Here is a 23,951-nt window from a genome sequence, read left to right as displayed (position 1 = left end):
TGGCTCCTAGAGGGCACTTTAGCAAGCGTTTTGGCTGCCATGACGGCACTTTAGCAGCACTTTGGACCTGGGTTGTATTTTTAAATGTGCTATATAAATAAATATGTATTGTATTGTAAATATGTACTTTAGCACACGTTTTGGCTGCCATGGGGGCACTTTAGCACGTGTTTTGGCTCCTAGAGGGCACTTTATCATGCGTTTTAGCTCCTAGAGCGCACTTTAGCATGCGTTTTAGCTCCTAGAGCGCACTTTAGCATGCGTTTTAGCTCCTAGAGGGCACTTTAGCACACATTTTGGCTGCCGTGACGGCACTTTAGCATGCACTTTTTCCCCATGAGGGCACTTCAGCACACGTTTTGGCTCCTAGAGGGCACTTTCCCCCCTGTGCACGCCACTGTTTCTCCTACATCAGGTTTTGGGTCTGAAGTCCAGAAAAACGGAGGATCTGGTTAAGTAAGAGGTTGAGTCAGAGGTTCTGATCCACAGCAGGTGCCTGCAGACGCTGCCTGATCATTTTGTTTGTGTTATGGGATAATAAAAACTATAAAAAGCTAATTGCACGTTTAATCACGAAGACACGGTATGACTAAAACCTTCTGTTTCCGTCGTTTTTATATTTTTGCGTCATCATCATCACGAAACACCACGATGGAAATAAATGGGGGCTTTTATTTCTTAACATCCTCCAGTGACTGTATTTGTCGGTGTCGGCGTAGCACTTTGGCGCTTTGCTTGTGTTTTAGAAATGGCCTGGGAGTTGCCAGCAGTCCACACATTTTTGACCCCAGTGGAAAGTGAACTCCCAACCCCGCAGTGTTAGTACAACCTGCCACCCATCGCGGCCGGCCGTCAGATCTGTCCTGCCTTACAGGGAAAGGAATGAAAAACAGACGGAAGCACAGAACAGGACGGGCCGGGGAAATAGAAGTGGGTCAAGATGTACTCGAAGGTGATAAACAATGAAGAAGAGGGAAAGTGTGTGTGTAGGGGGGTTTGTGTGTGTGTTAACAACCCTCTAGACTCTGGACAGTGACGTTATGATGAAACCTTTAGTTCAGATTCTTGAAGTGGGATTATCTCATGGAGGCTTTTAGATTTTTTAGCTTCAGTCCTTTTCAGGGAGTGATTATACGGACGCAGCTGGAGATAAACAAATTATATACTCCGTCCTCGCTGCCATGGCAACAGCATTTCTAACCAGTGTTGGGAGTGTACACTTCGACTTCGACCCCCCAACCCCCCCCCAAATCCGGTGTAGTTGAAGTGCAGCTGCTTGTCATCTGAGGTGCTTTTATTATTTATTTAACTCCTGTATTTTTGACGGTTTCTAGAAAGAGGCAGGATTAATCCCAGCTTGACAATGTTGTTCCCATTACAATGTTTACTGTGCCATGACTTTACCTCTAAACTATGAATTGATGCAATGCCTTGAGGTTTTTTTTTTTTTCTTCTTCTTTTTGCATGAATTGCCCTTTTAGCTTCGCTGTCTTTTCCACAAAGTCCTGTGTCCTGTGGATTTAAAAAAAAAAGAAAGAAAGAAAAAAAAAAACGCTACGATCGCACGGTTACATGAGAATCACTTTACTCTTTATTCCAGTTTTCCTGTCGAGTATTAGAGGGGAAAAAAAAGAAAAGAAAAACTCAAACACACACACAAGAAGTGAATTTAAATCCATGACATTTTCATCAATCAGTGTTGGGATCCAGACGGCTGTCACTGGAGTAATACCTACTGTAGGAAAAACACACACACACACACACACACACACACACACACACACACACACACACACACACACACACACACACACACACACAGGCAGGCAGATGTAACAATAAAGCATTTGACAGTAATAATCAGCAGTAGGCGTTAACACCAGGGAGTGAAGGCAGGCCACATGAGTCACTGCTTTATTTTAACAATTATTTTTTCAAAGGAGGATTGTGTGAACATGCCCTACTTCACTTTCTAGCTTCTTGCCATTATTCATATCCTGGTAGCTGCCCAGCACAAACACACTTTCCTACTGTGGAGCTCCACAGGCTGGGAGTTCAGTTTACTGTCTTGGTCAAAGAAATCGCCTCAGAGAGAGAAAAACAGAAAGTGTGTGTGTATGTGTGTGTGTTTCATCCAGTTTCTATCCAGTCCAGGATGTAATGGCTGATTACGAGGCCACAAGCCCAGTCATGGAATCTCAAGGCCACAGATATGAACTTTTTTTTTTTTGGGCAGGAATATTTGGTTATATAACACACAGCCCCAGTTTTTAGTTTGAGCCTCTGATGGAATAAAACTATACAGCGAGCGACTCCAGGAGTTCGAACCTCAAATACCAGATGATAATAAGTCAGTGTAGAGACAGAAAAAAAAGTAAAGAAGGACAGAAAATGTGTCACTTCTGGCCTCCGTCTTTTGTTTTCATCAGGAAATAAAATAGTGCTGCACGATTAATCTAATAGCAATCGCAATCGCGATGTCACGCCGTGCGATTACGTAATCGCACGAAAGAGTGCGATTGGCGATTTAAAGTCTACATAAATGTGCGACCGCGTGAGCCTGTAAACGGGACTTTAACTCCTGTAGTGTGTGGAGCGGAGCCGCTAATGTGTGCAGCATAGCAGACTCCGTCAGTAGTCATGTGACCAGCAGGTCTGATCACGTGACTACCCAGCTGGCAGACAGCGCTCCGTGTGCTGCAGGACCGTCTCCCCGTGATTACAGCAGGTGTGGAGCTTTAGCGTCACGGAGCGAACTGTGTTTTCTTCCGCAACATGTGCAGTGCGTTTAAAAAACGAGGAGGTATATGTCTGTTGGGGCGAACGACCAGAAAGCTCTTTTTTCTTTTAACTGTCTTTTTTATTTATTTTTTATTTTTATTTTACGGTAACAGCCACACTCATTTGCCGTCTCCTCTCGTCCGTTGTGTGTGTGTGTGCGCGTGCGTGCATGCGTGTGTCTGTCTGTCTGTCTCTGTGTTACCTGTGTACCTGTGTACTGTGAGAGGAGGGAGGGGGGAGAAAGGCATAATGATGGCATCGCAGTAGACTATGAAACTGCACAAAAAGTTACCTATTTTTATTTAATACAAAGATACTGTAAGGAAACACTTATTATTTGAGAAATACACTCCTAAAATATGGTTATTTCCTGTGCTGTGCTTGATAATCAAGCAAATAGACTCCTTACAGCATTAATTTACAATATCGTAATCGCAATTGCAAATCGCAATATTTTCCACCATAATCGCAATCGCACATTTTTATCAAATCGTGCAGCACTAAAATAAAAGCTGAAAATCGTTTTGTATCTGCAGCAGACAAAATATTTTCTCATCGTCCAGGTGTCGCTGGATGATGAACTGGACCAATTCTTCAAAACTCTCAGTTTAGGAGCAGAAAGGAGTTCTTTATTTAGCTCCACTGTAGAAGTGGCTCATCACCTCAGCTGCTTGTTTACAGTGACTTGTGTTCTCAAACAATGAGCTGCACCAAAACCGTCCATGTAGCATAAAACCACAACGAGGCCCCGATTCATTTAGCTTTTAAAGCTTTTAAAAAAAAACATGCCAGCTAGGTTGATCCTCCAGTCAGTGCCCCTGACCAAGGAACTGGCTCATAATCTGGAGTCGGTCCCCGGGCGCTGCACCGCGGCTGCCCACTGCTCCTCAGGGATGGGTTAAATGCAGAGAAAGAATTTCACTGTACTAGCTGTATATGTGACAAATAAAGTACCTTTAAATGTTTAACCGTCCTGTCGTCCAGTCTATTCCCTTCCTCCATCCTTCCTTCTTTACTTCCTTTCTCCTTTCCTTCTTTCCACAATCCTTTTTGCCTCCCTTCCTTCCCTTCGTCCTTACTTCTTCCTTCTTTTTTGACCCAATTGACCCAATCTGTTTCTTCCTTCCCTCCATCTATCTTTCCTTCCCTTTCCCCTTCCTTCCTTCCTTCCTTCCTTCCTTCCTTCCTTCCTTCCTTCCTTCCTTCCTTCCTTCCTTCCTTCCTTCCTTCCTTCCTTCCTTCCTTCCTTCCTTCTTTCCCTTTGTCCTTCCTCCCTGCCTTCCTTCCTTCTTTCCCTTCTTCCTTCCTTGAATGAATCTGTTCTCTCCCTCCATCTTTCTTTCCTTCCCCTTTCCCTTCCTTCTTCCTTCTTTTTTGACCCAATTGACCCAATCTGTTCCCTCCCTCCATCTAGCTTTCATTCCCTTTCCCCTTCCTTCTTTCCTCCCATCTTTCCCTTTGTCCTTCCTTCTTTCCCTTCTTCCTTCCTTGAACGAATCTGTTCTCTCCCTCCATCTTTCTTTCCTTCCTTTTCCCTTCCTTCTTTCCACAATCGCTTTTGCCTCCCTCCCTTCCTTCTTTCCCTCCATCCTTCCTTCTTTACTTCCTTTCTCCTTTCCTTCTTTCCACAATCCTTTTTGCCTTCCTTCCTTCCCTTCGTCCTTACTTCTTCCTTCTTTTTTGACCCAATTGACCCAATCTGTTCCTTCCCTCCTCCTATCTTTCCTTCTTTTTCCCCTTCCTTCCTTCCTTCCTTCCTTCCTTCTTTCCTTCTATCCCTTCATCCTTCCTTCCTTCCTTGACCCAGGAGATCAACAGGAGGGTTAAATATGAGGCCGAGAATTATGGTCGAGGTTTCCAAAATGACTGGATCTAATTTTAGACCTTTAATATAAGTGATGCATGTGTTTAGGAGAAAGATACGGTGAGTAAATACACACATCACACAAATACACACAACGCTACACACACATCCCGCTGGCGGTGGGTTGATTTCCGTCTGTGCAGCTCATGCTGAGGTGTAAAACAAACAGTCATCTAAAGCTGGACGTCGTTCCTCTGTCAGCTCTGGCTCCGGGCCACGGCTCACTGATCCTCCATGATTAAGTGATTATGTTTTTCACTTCTTTTTTCTCTATTATGACTTAGTGGCTAAAAAAAAACAAAAAAAAGCCCAACCACAACTAATGTTTGAGGTTTTTCCCTTTAATTGCTGTGACTAAATCCTGGACGGAGACCAAATCATCAGAAGCAGCTCTGAAAACAAACCAGGCAAACACTTTCATACTCGGTCTGTGTTTGAACACGACTTTTCTTTTTCACCGCAGAGCAGAAATGTTAGAAGTGATTCTAAGTTTGAACAGTCGGGAGGTCGGGATTATTGTTCCAGGAGAGGAATAATAAACAAAGAGAAGGAGAGAGAGGAAGAGGAGGCTCAGTCTGCATGGGTCCATCGTCCTCATCAGGATCGGTTTATCTGAGCTCATGCTTTTGCATCAGTAGGTCAGGACACACGCTGGGCTTTGATGACAGCAGGAGGTCTCTGCTGGATCAAGACAATACACCACACCTGAGCTTGAAGGGATAGTTCAGTTTGTCTTTAGTACATATGGTCTCTGAGTAGCCTATAACATCTGTCTGAATCAGCTGTGACTCCAAACGGCTGATAGGTGTAGAGGACTTATGAGTAGGTTCGTTCCAGATAAAATGCCTTTTTTTCAAACCAGTTGATGCACCGTAAAAAAAAAACAACCAAAAAACTGTGTAGTGTTCACTGAAATAGGTCAGTGTATTATTTTAAGATGGGATTTCTTGTTGGCGATGGAAATCTGCTCTTAGTTTGGGTCAGAGGCGCCACCGAGCTTCCCTGGGGGCTGACATTGGTCCATATCAGTGACAGCATGATGTTGCCAATGGCTGTGTATGCACAATGTTATTGAATTGCATACTAGAAGTCTGTGCTGCCAATGACGCCAATGGTAATTCCTCCCATCAGCAGCAGAATAATGCATTTGTTGTCCAGTGCTAACATTGATACCAACATTGTTCTGTCCAAACTGTGGTTTGTTTGTTTGGACACAACTTCTCATTCCATGTTTTTTCTTTATTTTTTTTATCACTTTCTACACTGTAGACTGAAACTGAAGACATCAAAACTATGAAGGAACACATAAGGAATGATGTGGTGAACAAAAAAGTGTTAAACAAAGCAGAATATGTTTTGTATTTTATACATTTTAGATTAGTATCCACCTTTTGCTGTATGCCCGGTACACACTGTGCAATTTTGGGCCGTCGCAGACGAAAGACGACCATCGTAGGAGAATCGTGGCAAAATATTTGGTCGTGGCTCTAAATCGGCCGTCTTACGTCGCACTGTGAGACAGGTTCTAGGACGGCCGTTTTCAGCGTCTTGCGACCAAAGACGACCTGCGATTAAATTCTGACGGTGTGAGAAAACTGCTACGTCCTATGTCCACTAATCAGCTGATGGACGTCTATCAGTTTTACTATAGTGGCGCAGATGATAGGGATGAGCTATGATTTTCGTGTAAATAGTCATTCAATAAAAATAAAAAAAGGAATAGTTTATGTTGTCTAGTCTGGAAAAGTGTAACTGTTCCCTTTTACTGTGGCAGAAGATCATCGTACAGTCTGCACACATCAAACTTGACGTAGTACCAAAGATTATTTAGATCCATGTCGCATAGTGTGTCAGGCAATAGTCTTATAAAAGTGCTGAAATCGCATAGTATAGAGAGGCCATTGATGCAGCTTTTGGACACTCTTGATTCAGTCCTCAGCTTCATGAGGTCGTCACCTGGAACGGTTTCTGTTTTCCAACAGTCTTGAAGGAGTTCCCAGAGGAGCTGAGACCTCGTCGCTGTTTTACCTTCAGCATCTCAGCTGGTGTTTACAATATAACTCCCTCTGTGTTCCTTCGTAGTTTTGAAGTCTCCAGTTTGAATCTACAATGTAGAAAGTGATAAAAATAAAGAAAAACCATTGAATGAGATGATGTGTCCAAACTTTTGACCGGTACTGTAGCGTACACCTAACCCTCCTGTTGTCCTCCTGGGTCAGGGAAGGAAGGACGAAGGGAAGGAAGGAAGGAAGGAAGGAAGGAAGGAAGGAAGGAAGGAAGGAAGGAAGGAAGGAAGGAAGGAAGGAAGGAAGGAAGGAAGGAAGGGAAAAAGGATTGTGGAAGTAGGAAGGGAGAAAGGAAGGAAAGAAGGAAGGATGGACAGGAGGAAGGGAACAGATTGGGTCAATTAGATCAAAAGGGGAAGGAAGAAGAATTCAGGACGAAGGAAGGAGGGACGGAAGGAAGGGAAAAAGGAAGGAAAGAAAAATGGAGGGAAGGAACAGATTAGGTCAAGGAAGGAAGGAAGGAAGGGGAAAAGGATTGTGGAAGAAGGAAGGGAGAAAGGAAGGAAGGAAGGATGGACAGGAGGAAGGGAACAGATTGGGTCAATTTGACCCAGAAGGACAATGGTGTATTATTGTGAGATGGGACTTCTTGTAGCCGTTTAGTCTCCTGTGTCTCCTTGTGTCCAGCTCTATGTGCTGGTGTGAGAGCAGAGAGCAGCTGTCTTCTGCAGACATCACAGTGAAGCGTCCCTGTAGCGCTGCACAGCGATGGTGGACGGAGCAGACAGACTGAGGCTCGGAGGTAAAGATGAGAAACAGCAAGACCGGACAGGAATGTAACCCAGCTGAGAGCAGAGCAGAGCTGGGAGGTTAGGAGGGAAGACTGACTCATTCCTGTCTCCGTCTCCGTCGTCCTCCCTGTTTATGTCTTTGTTTCATCCTGCCTCTCCTCCTCCTCCTGTGTCTCTGCGTTTCACCTCCCATTCCGTTTCTCTTTGTCTCTTCTTATTAGCGTCTGTCTTTCTCCATCTGTTTCTTCTTTTTCTGCGTCTCTCTTTCCATTCCCCTCGCTCTTGTTCTGTCTCTCTTCGTTGCTTCATGTTATTCTCCTTCTCGTCTCTCTTTTCTTTCCACCTTGTGAGGGCTTGCCTGGAATTTCTCCTTCTCTTGTCCACAGTCTTACCTCCTCTTCCTCCTCCTCCCTTCGGTAGCTTCAGTGCAATCCCGTCTTTTCCGACGCTTCAGGTTGTCGTGTGGGGTTCGAGGTGGTGGATTTGTTCCGCCGTGTTGCATTCAGGGTCTGCGCAGCCTGCAGACATCCCATTCCCTGGTGTTGGCTCGTATCACCGGCAGCTGGCAGCAGCCTCCTCATTACTTTTGTTTCCCTGACACGCAGAGTTTAAAACCTGCTCTGATGGGCTCTGATACTGTACCGCAGTAAAAACCCAGTGAGCTCACTCCTTTTCTCGCTGTAAAAACTGATTTTACAGTAAGAGCTCACATTAAACCTCAGTGGGGTCTCATTTGTGCGCGAAACATTTCCGTTTTATGGGAGCTAAAATGGAAAACTCCGCTCGGTGCCAAAAGCAGCAGGTTACAACAGTGTTTTCTGTGATATTTCAAATCTAATTCAGGTCATTTCCCCCCAAAACTACTGTATAAGTGCTGCACACGCACTTGTGTTTTCATTTCGCTCCTAATTTGTTCAAACATCGGCGCAGCAGAGTTGTATGACATTTGGTCCGTTTGGTTCATTTGTTTGGGGCGTAAACTCGTCCACAGCTGATTCACAAAGCAGCAGCAGCTGCGTTTGGCTTCCATCGCTCAGTCCTTCACTTTTAACACCGGTTTGGACGAACCCCAAAGAAAATGACATGAAACAGGTTCTTCCTGATTGTAGGTCCGGTTTGTAGCGTAACGCTGCTGTGGGATGGAAAACCTTACAGAGCTGAACATGTGAGGAATCACAGAAGAGGAGATTAGACTGGAGCAGGGAGGTTATATAATCCGTCCTCGACACTGAAACCAAGAAGTTGTCAGATGAAACTGGCGTCGATGCATCGGAGGAAGGTTTTCCAGACAACCCAAAAATACTGCACAGTAGGTCGTTGATCTTAAAACCAGGAGCGCTCCTCTAGATCATCCAGAGCTGAGACTATAAATCAGTTTTCCTTGATTGAAGTCTTAAGTCCAGACGTGGGCAAACTAAAGCCATATGTGGCCCATTGTCAAATATTGGTACAAAATTGTCCAAATTATAGGATGGGTGACCAACAACAAAACAAAGCTCCTACTGAAACTAAATGTAATTTGAATGTAAGTTCTTTTTAACTTGGAGGTAATTGGATTTTACATGTTATTAAAGGAGACATGCTGTATTCTGCCCCTTTTCCACAAATTAAAACAGTCCCCAGGTGTCTTAAAGACATGTCTGTGACATGCTTCGGTCAAAGTACCCCAAAGATCAACCATCACAGCTCTTTTCATCCTCTCTAAACAGCCCTGTTCAGAACGGCTGCTTTCAGTGCCTGTCCCTTTAAATGCAAATGAACCACTGCTTGCCCCGCCCCTTCTACTGGGGTAGGGGTGGGGTTATGCAAATTGGAAAACTAGTTACATCCCTGGAAGACATCCAAGGGAACAGCTCGTAAAGCCATATGGATTTCAACCTAGGGAGCCTGAAAATTACCAAATCTTTTGTCAATTCTCACATTTTGGGGGCCGGAAGGCAAAACAAACACCCAAATCTATGATAAAGAGCCTTCAAAAAGTGATATTTCCATAATATGTCCCCTTTAATATTTCACTTTCCATCCATCTGATACCGGCCCGACCTGGCCGTCAAATTCTTAAAACTCATTGTGGCTCCTGAGCCCAAAAAGTTTGCCCACATACATCCCAGACCTCTGACTTGTGTCCCGTCAAAGTTATAGGGGTGTGTATTGGCAAGAGTCATGATACATGGGCAATGATACGATATATCGCGATACATTGCCATTTTTTCCCCTTAGTTAGCCAACGCTTGAGCATTCGATGAGTCGCAGACCTTTACTCTCGCAAGATCTCGTTGTCAATGGTTGAATGATTGAGTTGAGTTTTAAATGAACCAAAAACCATCCCAAAAAAATCGATACAGTGCTTTTGAATATCGATACAGTATTGCGAAACGAATCGTATCGATATTTTCTTTCGCCTCTAGTGGTCAAAGTGGTGAAGCTTCCACCTGTGTTGGTTTTCCAGAACCTTCTCCAGAGGTTCAGGTCCGTTGACGAAGCTCTTTGTTTCCAGCTCGGTCTGAAGATCTGCTGCAGAGTTTGGCTGCGAACAAACTTCCCTCTGGCCGACAGCAGATACCAACTCAGTTTCTGAACTCCCAGTGATTGTCATTTGTCCAAAAAATAAATTAAAATCTCCTCAGTTGTCACATGAAAGCGATAAAGTTGAGTCTTGTGCCACAGCGACTGGCTGTGAAGAAGAAAATGTTCTCTCTAACATCAGTATTAGCGCTGATATTAATCATCAGTCAGGACTGGATCGGTGCAAACAGCTTTAACTCAACAGAAAGAGATCCATCATCGTCTCAGATCCTGGAGCTCATTGGTGCACATTATAAATGACACATAGTTGATCTGCTCCGTGACCTTCACCCTCCTTTAACCAGCTCTGGCAGCTCACAGAGCCAGACACCGTGTGTGTGTGTGTGTGTGTGTGTGTGGAGCAGCATCGCTCACACTGCCACTGTCAGAGAGGTTTTACTTTCCTCTCCGTCTGGGCCACCCGTAAGAAACCCTCCGCTCAGCCAGTCGCTCGCTCTCTCTCGCTCTCCGTCTCTCTGAAATGCAACAAGGTGCCCCGAGCGTCTCGACGGTAGATGGAACATGTCGCTGAGCCAAGTTTATACAAAGTCAGAAGCCAAAGAGACTTTTCCACTGAGGCTGAGAGGTTTCAGCAGCAGCAGCAGCAGCAGGGAGTCCCACAGCCAGGCTCCTCCTCTTCTTCCTCCTCCTCCTCCTCTTCCTCTTCCTCCTCCTCCTCCTCCTCCTCCTCCTCCTCCTCCTCCTCCTCCTCCTCCTCCTCCTCCTCCTCTTCTTCCTCTTCCTCCTCCTCTTCCTCCTCCTCCTCCTCCTGCTGGAAGTCCTCACCTGTCACACAGCAGCAGCAGCAACTCGACTCGACCGAACTTATAAAACCTGTAAGAAAACACCTGTCGATGGAGCAGGTTGTTATTCGTGTCTGTTTCTCTAGAGTCACTCAGGTTTAACTAAACTTATCAGGAGATTAATGTTTGTTTTACAGTAATACAAACTAAACAGCTGAATATTTCACATATTAAAGGGACAACAAGGAGTTTTGGAAAAGCGAAGTGTTTTCACTCTACATTTATGAGCCTCCGCGCACCGTGAAATTCTTTGACCGGCGCAAGACAGACTCATGTTTTCATTCATCAAGAATTAAAGTCAGAGGTTGGAAGACGATCACATACCGTCGTAGTTTCGACCATAAACGGCGATTCGGCGGCGTTATTCTCATGACTCGCCACGAAACCGAAAGTAAAGAAACGCTGGTCGGCTCGCCCAGCATTTCCACCACCACTAATAATAACAAAATAACCATAGAGACAAAACAATATATTTATCGAAAATGGGCCCATTAACAAGTGGTAACGTAGATTCATTCACATTAATATGAGACTTTTTTTTATTGTCGCAGAATTTTGGAGAAACTCCTCGTTGTCCCTTTGACTTATTATAAAGGAATATATTTGAACCCAAATCTTCACACACCAGCCTCAGCATCAGGTCCATTGAGCAGCTGTTCTGGAGCTTTTGGTTGTGTCATACAGTTTTCATCAGTAGATGCGATTCACCTATGAACAGACATCCCAAAAAATTCAGGACAGGCCCGAAATCCAAACATCTGTCTCAGATCCTGTCCAAACAGTCCCCGGATATTACACTAGAGCAACAACACGTTTTCGTTTCACTTCTATTACTGTATAAGGTTCTTTGTCTTTGTTTCATTTGATCCCAAAAGTAAAAAATACAATTATGTTTAAAGACATCCAGATAGATAGATAGATAGATAGATAGATAGATAGATAGATAGATAGATACTAGATAGATAGATAGATAGATAGATAGATAGATAGATAGATAGATAGATAGATAGATAGATAGATAGATAGATAGAACGATAGATAGATAGAACGATAGATCGATCGATAGATAGATAGATAGATAGATAGAACGATAGATAGATAGATAGATAGAACGATAGATAGAACGATAGATAGATAGATAGATAGAACGATAGATAGATAGATAGATAGATAGATAGATAGATAGATAGATAGATAGATAGATAGATAGATAGATAGATAGATAGATAGATAGATAGATAGATAGATAGATAGATAGTGGAAATTTCTACAACAGTGGATTAAATTCCATGCGGTCGTGTTCGGATCAGCTTCATGATTGACTGTGGAAAAACGGCTGAGTGCGTTTCAGCTGCAGATATTCCACTCTCCGCCTGACAAATGTCTGTGGCTGTTATTTATTCGAGAAGTCGTTTCTCTGACTCGGCTTCCAGCTTTTTAAAGGAGAGAGAGAGAGAGAGACGGCGTTCCTTGAAGCAGAGTCCTTGGCTGCAGTGGCCTGACGACGGCGAACCATCAGAGACCAGAATAAACCGATCGTTATGTATCAATGAAGGACAGATCAATATGTCTCAGAAATATTGGAATTAAATTAAAAGCTTCATTAGAATCGATTTTAAACTTTAAAATTTCTCCTTCCTTTTTAAATCCAGCTCATCAATAGAGTTTTCAGTCTCATCGGCCACATGTTGTCAAGACGACCATCAGACTGACATTTCCGGTGTCAAGTCTGTCAGGATGAAAAATGGCCGACGCTCCACAGCATCCAGACTCATTTAATTGATGGAGTTATTCTGTGGCCGTGCACACAAACGTTTGTGTGTGTTGTGTTGTGTTGTGTTGTGTCTTGATTCCAGACCAGAAACAAGTTTTTCCAGCTATAAATATTTAGTGAGCTCGCTGTTTTTTTTATACTCCTTTTTATCCTCTTTCCTCCAAGAAAAGATCAGTATCAGTTGGCGGACGGAGTCGGAGCGTGATTTATCCGGAGCTCTGTGTCTTGATTATAGATCTGGATATGAGGGATTCTTGTGATAATTATCACGTTGTTGTGGAAACTTGGCGGCTCGTTCTGTACACGTTGTCACCCTCTCTGCTAAACTGAAGGATTATCAATTCATATGGACCCTCCCCCTCCTCCTCCTCCTCCTCCTCCTCCTCCTCCTCTTCCATCAGTCACAGATATTTCCAGTGGTCTGTATAGGAAAGCGGCCATACGTCTGGCTGCAGCAACATGAGCCTGCATGAGGGTGGAGGTCTGTCTCAGTCGGTTTAACAGATCCATAAGAGTGAAACACTTTCAGAGTAATGTTATTTATTCTCAAGGGCGGCTGCTGACTTCATCGTTTCTTCTCAGACTTTTTTTTAAAGAATTGGACGTAAAGTTTGACGAAGGGTTAAACTCTGAAACGCTCGAGGAGCCATAAAAAGCTGCGAGCGCTCAGACCTCCTCCTGTTCCTCTGGCAGAAAGCGCAGTGCAGCCGCTCTGTGCAGAATAAATGATGGCTGTGAGAAAAGCAGAGAAAGTGGTGTCTGGTTCTAACTGGAGCTGTCGTATCGTTTGTTTTACCTGCTGCTCACAGAGGAGGAGGAGCTGTTTTCTTTTTAAAGTGGTAGTAACTGTGTCTGGAGCAGAGACAAGAGGGAGTAGGGAGCACAGCTAACAGATGGCTGCATTCATCAATGCAAACCAATACACTGCAATGAAACACTGAGGATTTCTCTTTGACATTTGGAGCTAAAGATGCAGAGAGAGAGAAAGAGTTCCTCCTCCAGGGTTTTCCTGCTGCTGCAAGAACTAATACTGGTCTACTGAGTGTTCATGAATGACTTGATTTCACAAACTTAACTCAGCTGGATTTTATTAGAAACAACGTCAGGTTATGTCGACCTGATGAAGGTCTGAGAAACCGAAGAGTTGTTTTTATAATAAATCGGGATCTCAAGTGAAGACGGTGTGCAGGAGTTTGTTCTGATTCACTGTGTTGGCCACACACCTGTCCAGTTTTAAGGTGTGCACAAGTCAATTTAGGTACCAGTATTTGCAAAAAAAAAAAAAAAAAGAAGAAAAGCGGGCCAGATTATCAAAATATAAACCAGCAGTACAGTTATGTTAATAGCTGAGGTCCTGCTAGCAGGGCCGTCGCTAGGAATTCTGGGGCCCCTGAAAGAATACTGAAATGGGCCCCTGACTTTTCCACTTTTTTTCTTAGACTACGTATTATCATTTTTTATTTAGCCTACTTTGTTTTGATGCTAATGCAGCATTACTATGAGTATTAGTAAAATAATGTTATCATAAGTAAAAGAATGTTATGTCAAAATGTAAAAAGCAAAAGAAAAGAAAAGATTACGATAAAGATTTTATTCTGTGGGTAATGGGGGCAGGACTAGATAAGCTTTTGCTTCTCCCGCTTTCCCTTTCGGCCATGTGTATTGAACTAAGAAGAAGTGTGATGATGATGATTTAATTGACATGCCCGAAATAAACAAATAAATAAGTATTAGTCAGGGTCTTATGCAGAATAATTCAGTCATACAAAGATTAGACTACTGGGGTTTTTTGTGGGCCCTACTGGGAATTATCATCGCCTTTCTCCCCTATACAACGGCCCTGCCTGCTAGGAACTAATGAGACAAACCTGCTGGTTGTAAACAAACGATCTGAAGTCGTCTGGAGGAGACGACATGAGACGATGGGAAAACTACATTTTAGAAAAAAATAAAATAAAAAATTGGACCCAGTCTTCATAAAAACAACTTGATTTTGAGAACCTGCTTCCTAGAAAACTGAAAAGGTTGCAACAAGCTGGATGTTTAAAGGCTTGGGCTCTGGATCCACCAGGTCGGAGGGAAACTGTAGGACCGAGCTGATGAAGTAAAGATGTTCAATAAAGTCCAGTACGGAGGTTTCCTCTCCATGTTCTCCCCCTGGCTCAGGAGACTCTTTGAACCCATCCAGGTCCTGACATGTTTTATGTCTTCTGTCTCCCTCTGTTCTCAGTAATGAAGCAGAACTGACTGAAATATCCTCTGAAATATTAAAAAAAAAGAAAAGAAAATCACCCTTTCAGCCTGGACAGCTCCTCACATGTGTTCCTCCACTCATCATCTTCTTCTCCCCTGCCCTTTATAGCTGCAGCTCTGCCGTCCACTCAACCGCCTTTTAATAGTTTCCATTTAAAAAAAATAATCTGATCTGCCAGCGCGGCCAAATGGCTCCTTTGTTTTAAAAAAGGAAGATGATTAAAAGAAAAACTGACAAATGCTGGAAAGAGCAGAGGAGCGAGCGCTGCAGCCAGGATGATGAACCGTCCTCAGCTTCCAGCAGTTTCTAAACATCTGGGAGCAAACCTGAGGATTTTAATCTGTATGTTTAATTTATGTTTAAAAAAAAACACACACATCCACATGGGTTTAATCCACACCTCTGCTCCTTAATTGTTTCCAGATGTGGGACCTCCTAAGAACCTGGTGACCAGCGACGTGACCGACACCAGCTTCGCCGCCTCGTGGACGGCGGCTCCCGGCGGAGTCAACTCCTACCTGGTCCGGTGGAAGTCCATGTTTTCCGACGAGACGGGACAGAAAAGCGTCCCGGGCGACGTCACCCGCACCGTGTTGGACGGTCTGACCCCCGAGACGCTGTACCAGGTCTCCGTGGTCGCCAGCTACGGATACAAAGACAGCGACGCGCTCACCGGACAGGAAACCACCGACGGTAAGTCAAAGAGCAGCGCTGTGATTGGACGCTCTTATTGTCTCCTGACCGTCCGTCACACATGTGGCCAGAACAGAAAAGACTGCGCTTTGATTACGAGGCAAAGAGCCACGAGCTGAGATCCAATACTTCCTCCTCTTGTCAGGAACAACAACACAACATACTTCAGAGTGTGTGTAATCGTACAGTTGGCAGCATCACTCCGAAGGTTTTCTCTTCTCTCTGTCTCTGTGGACAAAAGGCCAAGTCATGATTTTCAGTTTAGATTATTTCCAAACTGTGTGTCGGTCGTCGGGTAGAAACACCTGCAAGGGGGACAGTCCAGCTCTTAAGGCTCGTAATGTGTGTGAGCTAAGACACGCTCTATTAGGGATGTCGCCATTATGGATTTTCTAAAATAATCACGGTGTTAACGATTATCACGGTTATTATACGGTAATTAACTTCACAACCCCATGAATGTGTAAAATCAAATATGATACAAAATATAATTACATTACTAATTATATACACAGAATATTTGAAGTATCTATGAATATCTGACCAATTATTAATTAATCCTCCAGGGGAAATGTTTGAACTCTTAAAGTCATTAATTGTCATCTATAACAAATTTTTAAAGGGACAACGAGGAGTTTTGGAAGGCAAAGTGTTTTCACTACATTTCCCATGAGCCTCAGCGTGCATTGGGGAAATTCTCGGACAAAAGCGAAAACATTTGCCAAGAATGTTTTCATTGATCAAGAATGAAAGTCGGAGGTTGAAGACGATCAGATACCGTTGTAGTTCCGACCATAAACGATGCCAACTAGTGATCCGGCGGTGTTATTCCCATGACCCACCGGGCAGCGTCCGGGAAACCGAAACTAGGAAATGCTGGGCGAGTCGACCACTAAATAATAATAACGATAAAGATAATAAAACAATATATTTATCGAAAATGGACCCATTAAAGGTGCGTTCACACCAGACCTTTTATTTTTGTCGCTGTTGCTCGTATCGCTCCGAAAAAAACGCTCCGTCGCTCATCTGCAGCCGCTCGTCAATTTGGCACAGAGCTACAGACTCGCATTTTCGCTTTGATGACGTCATGCCCACTGCCATGTGTCTCTGTTTACACCGGCACCACCGGCATTACGGCAGCCAATCAGCGCTGAGCGACGAGCCCCAGCGTTTTTTCGCCTGGGCGATTAAACGCTCAATCGCTCTTTTGCATTGACTTCACATGTAAACTCGTCGCTCGTTCTAAAAACAAAAGGTCCGGTGTGAACGCAGCTTTACAAGTGGTAATGTAGATTCATCCACATTAATATGAGACTCTTTAATAACCAAATACAAACTCCTCGTTGTCCCTTCAAGTTTATTTTAATTGTTTATTTTTCTTACAAATGACACGCTAACATTTAAACTCCTGCAATTCAATGTTATGTTAGGTTTGACATTAACGTAATTTAACCCAATTACTGCCAAACTTAACCATTTGGGTATGTTTCTGTTCGCATGAAGCGAAAACAAAGTTACACAAGCAGTTTTGTGTTGCGCTAATCTGCCGATATGGATCCACATAATCTTTTTTGGTAGGTGACAGTATTGAGGAATCTTCACTATTAATCAATTGTGGCGTTTAATACCACGATTATTCGTGAAAACAAGTAATTGTGACTTCCCTACGCTCTATACGTGCGCTCATGGGGAGTCAGACAGTGCAGATCCACAGAAACAGGCCACACAGAGCCGAGCAGCGCCGAGCAGCGCCGAGCAGCGCCGAGCAGCGCGAACACGCCTCAGTACATATTGTTCCTCGATGCGTTGGTTCCTCCAGCAGAACCGTTGTTACGTCCTTCAGACCCATCATCAGCACGCTGGAAGAGTTGGACGCTGCGTTTTCTTTCCGCCAATAAAAAGTCCCTCCAGAGTGAAATCAAGTAGTTTGAAAAACTTTCCTTGGGATCATTAAATGTACACGCTTATTCCCTCCCTTGCAAAGTTTTTTTTTTTTTTTAATCACTTGCAGAATCATCGGAATAAGTTAATTTGGTTTTATAGGCTTCGCTTGTTTCGGGGCGAAAAGGAAAATGTGGTTAGCAACCCCCCACCCTCTCACCCTCCTCCTTCTCCTCCAATTGATCACTTCTGGGTAAAAGCCTAATTCATAACCAGTTAGTTCTGGCACAGAGCGGACGGTGTTACTCAACATCTACGCCTGCAGTTATGAATACATGAGAGTAAACTGAAGGGATGTGAAGGGAAACCACAACACAGATGATTGTTCTGAGGGTTTAAAGTGATTCCGGTTAAGTGGACATAAAAGAAAGACGAGTGGTGAGGATGTAGAACGAGACCAAACAGCGTCTCTGTGATCCAAAAAAGGGAGGATCTGTTATCTTTTACTGTAAAAGAAAAGAAGAAGCGACTGTGCATCAGCAGCTTGTTTGTTTGTGTGTTTCTCGGCTGAATAAAAAAAAAAAACTTCTTAACAACGTTGAAATGCTCCGTTTGGCTGCGGCCTGTGTTTAGTGTTCCAGCGATGTGTGTTACAAACTAATATTTATCTGTAATCATCCAGGCACTGGCACTCGGCACTGATGTAATGGATGATGTGCTGTGTTTTCTTGATTACTGGAACTGATGATTATTGATGATAAACACAACAAGGAATCCTCGTAACCTCAGACACACACAAACATACACACAGAGAGAAACTGGGCTCAGCTGAATATGTTCTTAAAATCTTTTCCACTGGATTCTCCCAGGTGGTAATCGATAGAAAAGGTATTGGCAACTGTCCTCGATCGATCATGTGAATCAGTTTTTAAGTAACAATCATAAGCGGTTAAGGTTCAGATTCAAAACTTTTGCTTTTGGACTGAAAACAAAACACCACTTTAGATAAATAAAGATTTATGTTAGCTGATCCAACAATCTTTCCTTATCTGGATCTTTTGTATTCTTGTGTTTTCTTCTCCAGCTTCTCCTGCTACTAAATCTCTGACCGTGTCCGACGAGACCGAGCGGACCATGAAGGTCACGTGGAAGCCGGCGCCGGGCAAAGTGGTCAACTACCGGCTCAAGTACGTCCCGAGGAGCGGCGGCAAAGAAGTGGCCATGAAGGTCGCCGGCACGGCCACGTCCACCGTCATGAAGCGCCTGCAGCCGGTCACCACCTACGACATCACCGTTCACCCCATCTACAAGCGCGGGGAAGGAAAAGCAAGGCAAGGAGTAGGAACGACACGTACGTTACTTGGTCCATAATTCAACCCTCTGAGAGACAGTTAGCTGCACCGCACAAACATGTTACATCTTAACCAAGAGGTTTAAAACCGGAGCTCGGTCTGAAAGCAGCAGCGCTGGTGGAAACGGAAGGAAAAACTGCAGCTGAGCTAACAGTGTTAGCATTAGCTTTTTGGGAAGGCTGGATTTTATTTAGTTTCCTGTTCACTGCTCCACAGGACGTCTGTGTGTTGATGTGGCTCTGGTTTAAACGGTAGTGAGAAAGCATTGAATGAAGGGATATTTTAAGTGTAACCCATGGTCTAACGCACCGTCAGACCAACCGCAAACTTCTCTAGTTGTAGCGACTTTAGCACAAACAGCCAGATAGCAAAACACTGCTGTCTCTGTAGCTACGAGCTAACGGCGGTAAAAAAAAAAAAGCCGCTCATAGCCACAAATAAAGTTCAGAACAGAACCAAACTTCATCAACAGTACAAATAGGATCCCATCCCATAATACGAGGCATCAAACGCATGCTAGCTTTGCCTGGTTTCTATTGAAAAGAGACCAAAACACAACTCACCCACTCTGCTCCGTTGGCTTGCTCGCTGTGGGAAAGCCCCGACGAGTCGATTACCGAGTGCATCAGTGTTCCTCTCTGTCTTCTCTTCCCTCTCTGTTTCTAACTATAACTAGCGAGTGTTGACAGGGAAATGAACAGAGTTGAGTTGCTCAAACTATCACAAGTTGTGTCCCAATTCAGCGGCTGCAGCCTTTGGAGGCGGAATTTGAAGTCGGTTTACGTCACAGCGTTGCGCCAAAGCCTGTCCCAATTCGAAGGCTCCTCCAAATGCAGCCTTCCTTTGCTATCCTTCGTGGCCTCCCATACAATACCTATCCCAAGATTCTTGCGCAACGTTTATTATTAGCCACCTAGCATGCTAGCTATCAAACGTTTGCGCTGTAGCCATGGTAACCCCGCCCTTCAGCTCTTGCAGGCATGGCACAGTGGAGCTAAGGAGCCGTTGGAAGTGTAAAAAAGCCGCCACTTTCAAATGTTTAACGTTAGAAACTTGATTACGTTCGGACGCAATCAGGAAATGCTTCGAAAGCTAGACCGTACCATTTAGCAACGGTTCAACGCCTCCGAAGCTACAGTCACTGGACTTCTTACTTTTCTACTGCAGTCGGTAATCGACTTGTTAGGGCTTGAGGAGAGTGGGTGAGTTGTGTTTTGGTCTCTTTTCAATAGAAACCAGACAAAGCTAGCAGGTGTTTGATGCCTCGTATTATGGGATGGGACCCTGTTTGTACTGTTGATGAAGTTTGGTGCTGTTCTGGACATTATTTGTGGCTATGAGTGGCTTTTTTGATGGAGGTTGGCTCTTGGCTCCATAGACAGCAGTGTTTTTCTATCTGGCTGTGCTGAAGTCGCTACAACTTGAGAAGTTTGCGGCAAACTTGATTTTTGGAGGGGGGGGGGGTTCTACTGGGTCTCACAGTGCGTTAGACCACGGGTTTAATTTATGCCGGATCGTCAATCACCAGAGGCGTCGACACTCTGACGTCCGAGCTGCAGGACTTCTGCTCTTCTTCTTCCACCATCAGCTGAGTTTTCAGACGTGCCTTCAGGTTTAAACAACTTGTTAAGATGAATATTTCTCACACAGAAGCAGCGTCTTCTTTTCACCAGAGCACTAAAAAAAAAAGGAAAAGAAATCCCAGTGAAACACGAGCTCCATCACACGCTATAGCACTAACTAACACACAGCATGACACTGGGCTTGTTAACCAGCGACACCGGGGTCAAGGATTTGTATTATGGACTAATGAAAACTGGCTTGAATGTGGTGTGGCTGACCTTTAAAACCTTTTTGCCAAGACAAAAAAAACAAAAAAAGTTAAAAAAGAAAATCGTGTCGAATCTTCGCTCTGTGCACGTTTGTCCTGAAGTTCTGGACCGGTTCTTCTTTTGTTTCAGTGTCGCCCTACAAGTCTCCCAGGAACCTCCAGACCTCGGACCCCACCAAGACCAGTTTCAGAGTCACCTGGGACTCGGCGCCCGGTCCGGTCAAGGCCTACAAAGTGACCTTTCACCCCGCCGGCAACGACGTTGAACTCGGGCAGATGCTTGTCGGTCCCTATGACAACACAGTGGTTCTAGAGGAACTCAGGTGGGTTCATGCACAACTTTTCACCTGTCGTAGCTGGACATCCAATAAAAGTTCTTCTAGTATTTTAAAGACCAGGAGCTTCAGGGCCAAGTTGTTCAAATTGAAATCCCTTGTTTTTCCATCCAGGATCATGCAATCCATCTTTACTTTTATACCAGTTGTTCAAAGCGCAGTTGAATTGGATCAGTCTGATATAGATACAAACTTTTCAGGATTACCAAATCCAGATAATGAGTGTTAAATGCGACTACATATCACACTGAAGGCTGTAAACAACAGGTAGAACAGCAGCTTGAGGTCACTCAAAGTGGATTGATTTGAAAATGGGGTGTTTGCATTGTTTTCTGTGCTGTTTTTTTGTTTCGACCTTATCTGGTCTGGCTGTTTAAATAAATAAAAAAGCAGATATACAGTTCATCAGTCAAATACATTGTGAATATTTTTCCATGCGTTTCAAATTAATACTTAAAATTTCATTTAAAATATCCGGTAGTTGGGGAAAAATGGGGAAAAGTTCCTCATTTTTGGAATAATCCAAAACTTTAATTACTAGATAGATAGATAGATAGATAGATATAACTTTATTCATTCCGAAGGAAATCCTCCTGCCAGGATGCTCCAAAGGGAATTTTCACTATAATGGTTTAAAAATCAGATGCAAAATATACGTAAATCCATAAATGTTTATATACTACATCATAAATGTAGTTTATCTAACCAGTTCCTGAATCCACCAAACTGCTGGGATCAGAATAATCCTGATTTTGTGGATCAAAGTTTTCCTGATCCGACTAAAAAAGTTTTGAACAACACAAACTGAGGGTTTGATCCAGATTTAAACCAAGATTGGATCTCAGAATCCGGTTTTAATTCAGAAACAACCCATTTTCAAGATTTGATCCAATCCATTGTCCAAAGATCTGATCAGGTTTTATTTGTGAACAGCTCGGCCCTGTTGTTGAAGCCGTAGCATCGGATTCTCATGTGATTTCCTGCTCTCTTCTCCCCCTCAGGGCAGGAACGAAGTACTCGGTGGCCGTGTTTGGGATGTTTGAAGGAGGAGAGAGTTTGCCTCTGGCCGGAGAGGAGAAGACGACGCTCTCCGACGCTCCTGAACCTCCCACCCTCAGCGACTCTGGTAAACGCCGACAATGCGACCGTGCACACTGCTGCACCCCAGCAGCCTTAAAGAGCAGCACACTGCAAAAACTCAAAATCTTTCCAAGAATATTTGTCTTATTTCTTGTCAAAATGTCTCATTTCTAGTCCAAAAAAACCCCTTTCCACTTAAAATAAGACTCATCACCTAAAAATTAACTTGTTTTTAGATCATTTTCACTTGTTTCAAACACATTTTCACTTGAAATAAGTAGAAAAAATCTGCCAGTGAAAGCAGGTTTTTTGTGCTTGTAATAAGGGAAAGTGAAAATATACTTGAAAGAAGTAAAAAGTGTCTAAAAACAAGCTGCTTTTTAATGTGATGAGTCTAATTTTAAGTATAATGAGATTTGTTTTGACTAGAAATGACATTTTGACTAGAAATAAGACAAATATTCTTGGTAAGATATTAGATTTTTTGCAGTACAGGCCTGCAGACCAGATGCTCTCTGATCCAAGTCCCCTTACTCCTCCCTGTCCCTCCTCCCTCCCCTCGGCACTGGAGCGATCCGACTCCGACTCCGCCCACGTTGGTGGCAAAAAACGTTGAATTATTTCGTTGTCGAGGGGAATTATTCTCACTGTCGCTGAGCAGAACTCGCCGCAGATGATCGTGATTAGTACAAATTATTTTGAGCTGCTTGGCTCTCGTTTTTTTATTTTTTTTATTTTTTTCCTCCTCCTCGTCGCCCACATATCTCGTTGTGCAGAAGTGACACGCTATTTAACAGGCGTTTAGCTGAAGTGTCGACACTTAACATTTATAAATCGCCCCAGTTGGAGCTGGTTTCACTGGGCAGACCACCACCAAGATGATCTGATCCGATCCGAGTTGTTCCCACAAACACAGATCGTTCATCCGTCACGCAAACCGAGATCATATTTCCCATTTTCATGTTTTTTCCGATGCGATCTCAAGCGTTAGCCGCCGCCGCCGCTGTAGCAGCAGCAGCTAGGAAAATGTTATGCTTATCAAACGACCCGAGGAAAAGGGAAGAGATTCCTGCAGTAATGTGGAGCAGAGCCGGTGACCGAGCGACTGCCCACAGAGCAGAGAGCGGCTCGGGGATGTTCCACCGAGCTTCCACTCACACATCCTCGTATATTAAAGCAGCAGAGAGCCGGCTGCGCTCCAGACGCTCTGACAGCTCCATATGTTCTGGCTGAGCTGCAGAAATGTTTTCTTTTTCTTTTCTTTTTTTTTTACAGGTCATTAAATGTTTTATTCCTTTTTAAATTTTTCTTCTTTTAAACAAAATGTGAAACACTTTGACACTTGAAGTGCGAAACTGAAACGTCTCCAGGTTTCCAGCAAAACATTTTTCTCAAATCGCTAGACATGTTTTTGGGTTTCTTTTTTTGGACAAGTCGATATTGAGTTGACTGTCACTATGAAAAGTTTATTTTGATTTGAACTTTATAACATTTAAAGGGATAGTTCAACAATTTGGCCCATTGCCATAATCCCTACAGTCATAGCAGTAGGTTTGTTACCTTTAATTGTCGGTGCAAGCTATTTTTAGAACGGCGGAGCAGAGCCGTGAGCTGCTCAGAGCTACGCTACGGAGGCTCATGGGATTTCTTGGTTTCCCTCATCAAACTCATCAAATACACAATCCAACAACTCCACAACGCTCTGGTGAACAAGTTGTGAGCTGCACATTCACCACGCTATGAGATAATAACACAACGTTACCACACAGAGTTGTTTTAGAGGTAAATACAGAGACTGTTGATGAAAACCTGTCTCTAAACGCAACACGTATCAGCAGTTTTGCATGAATTTCCCTCTAAAACAACTCTGTCTGGTAACGTTGTGTTATTATCTCATAGCGTGGTGAATGTGCAGGTCACAACTTGTCCACCAGAGCG

At 43.7% G+C, this 23,951-nt stretch overlaps 1 protein-coding gene across 1 annotated transcript in view; it reads left to right on the top strand.

The window, feature by feature from the left end:
* Positions 1–23,951, top strand: part of col12a1b (collagen, type XII, alpha 1b) — a gene marked incomplete at its 3' end in the record, with an annotated part of 171,033 nt that overhangs the window by 22,035 nt on the left and 125,047 nt on the right. The window contains exons 13-16 of the mRNA XM_084000189.1: positions 15,262–15,531; positions 18,500–18,766; positions 20,729–20,921; positions 21,935–22,059. Of these exons, the coding sequence (XP_083856315.1) occupies positions 15,262–15,531; positions 18,500–18,766; positions 20,729–20,921; positions 21,935–22,059 (855 nt within the window). The remainder of the gene's footprint in view (positions 1–15,261; positions 15,532–18,499; positions 18,767–20,728; positions 20,922–21,934; positions 22,060–23,951) is intronic.

The sequence above is a fragment of the Trachurus trachurus genome, assembly GCF_905171665.1.
Source record: "Trachurus trachurus genome assembly, chromosome: 24".
Taxonomy (NCBI): domain Eukaryota; kingdom Metazoa; phylum Chordata; class Actinopteri; order Carangiformes; family Carangidae; genus Trachurus; species Trachurus trachurus.
This window is presented reverse-complemented; position numbering and strand designations above follow the sequence as displayed.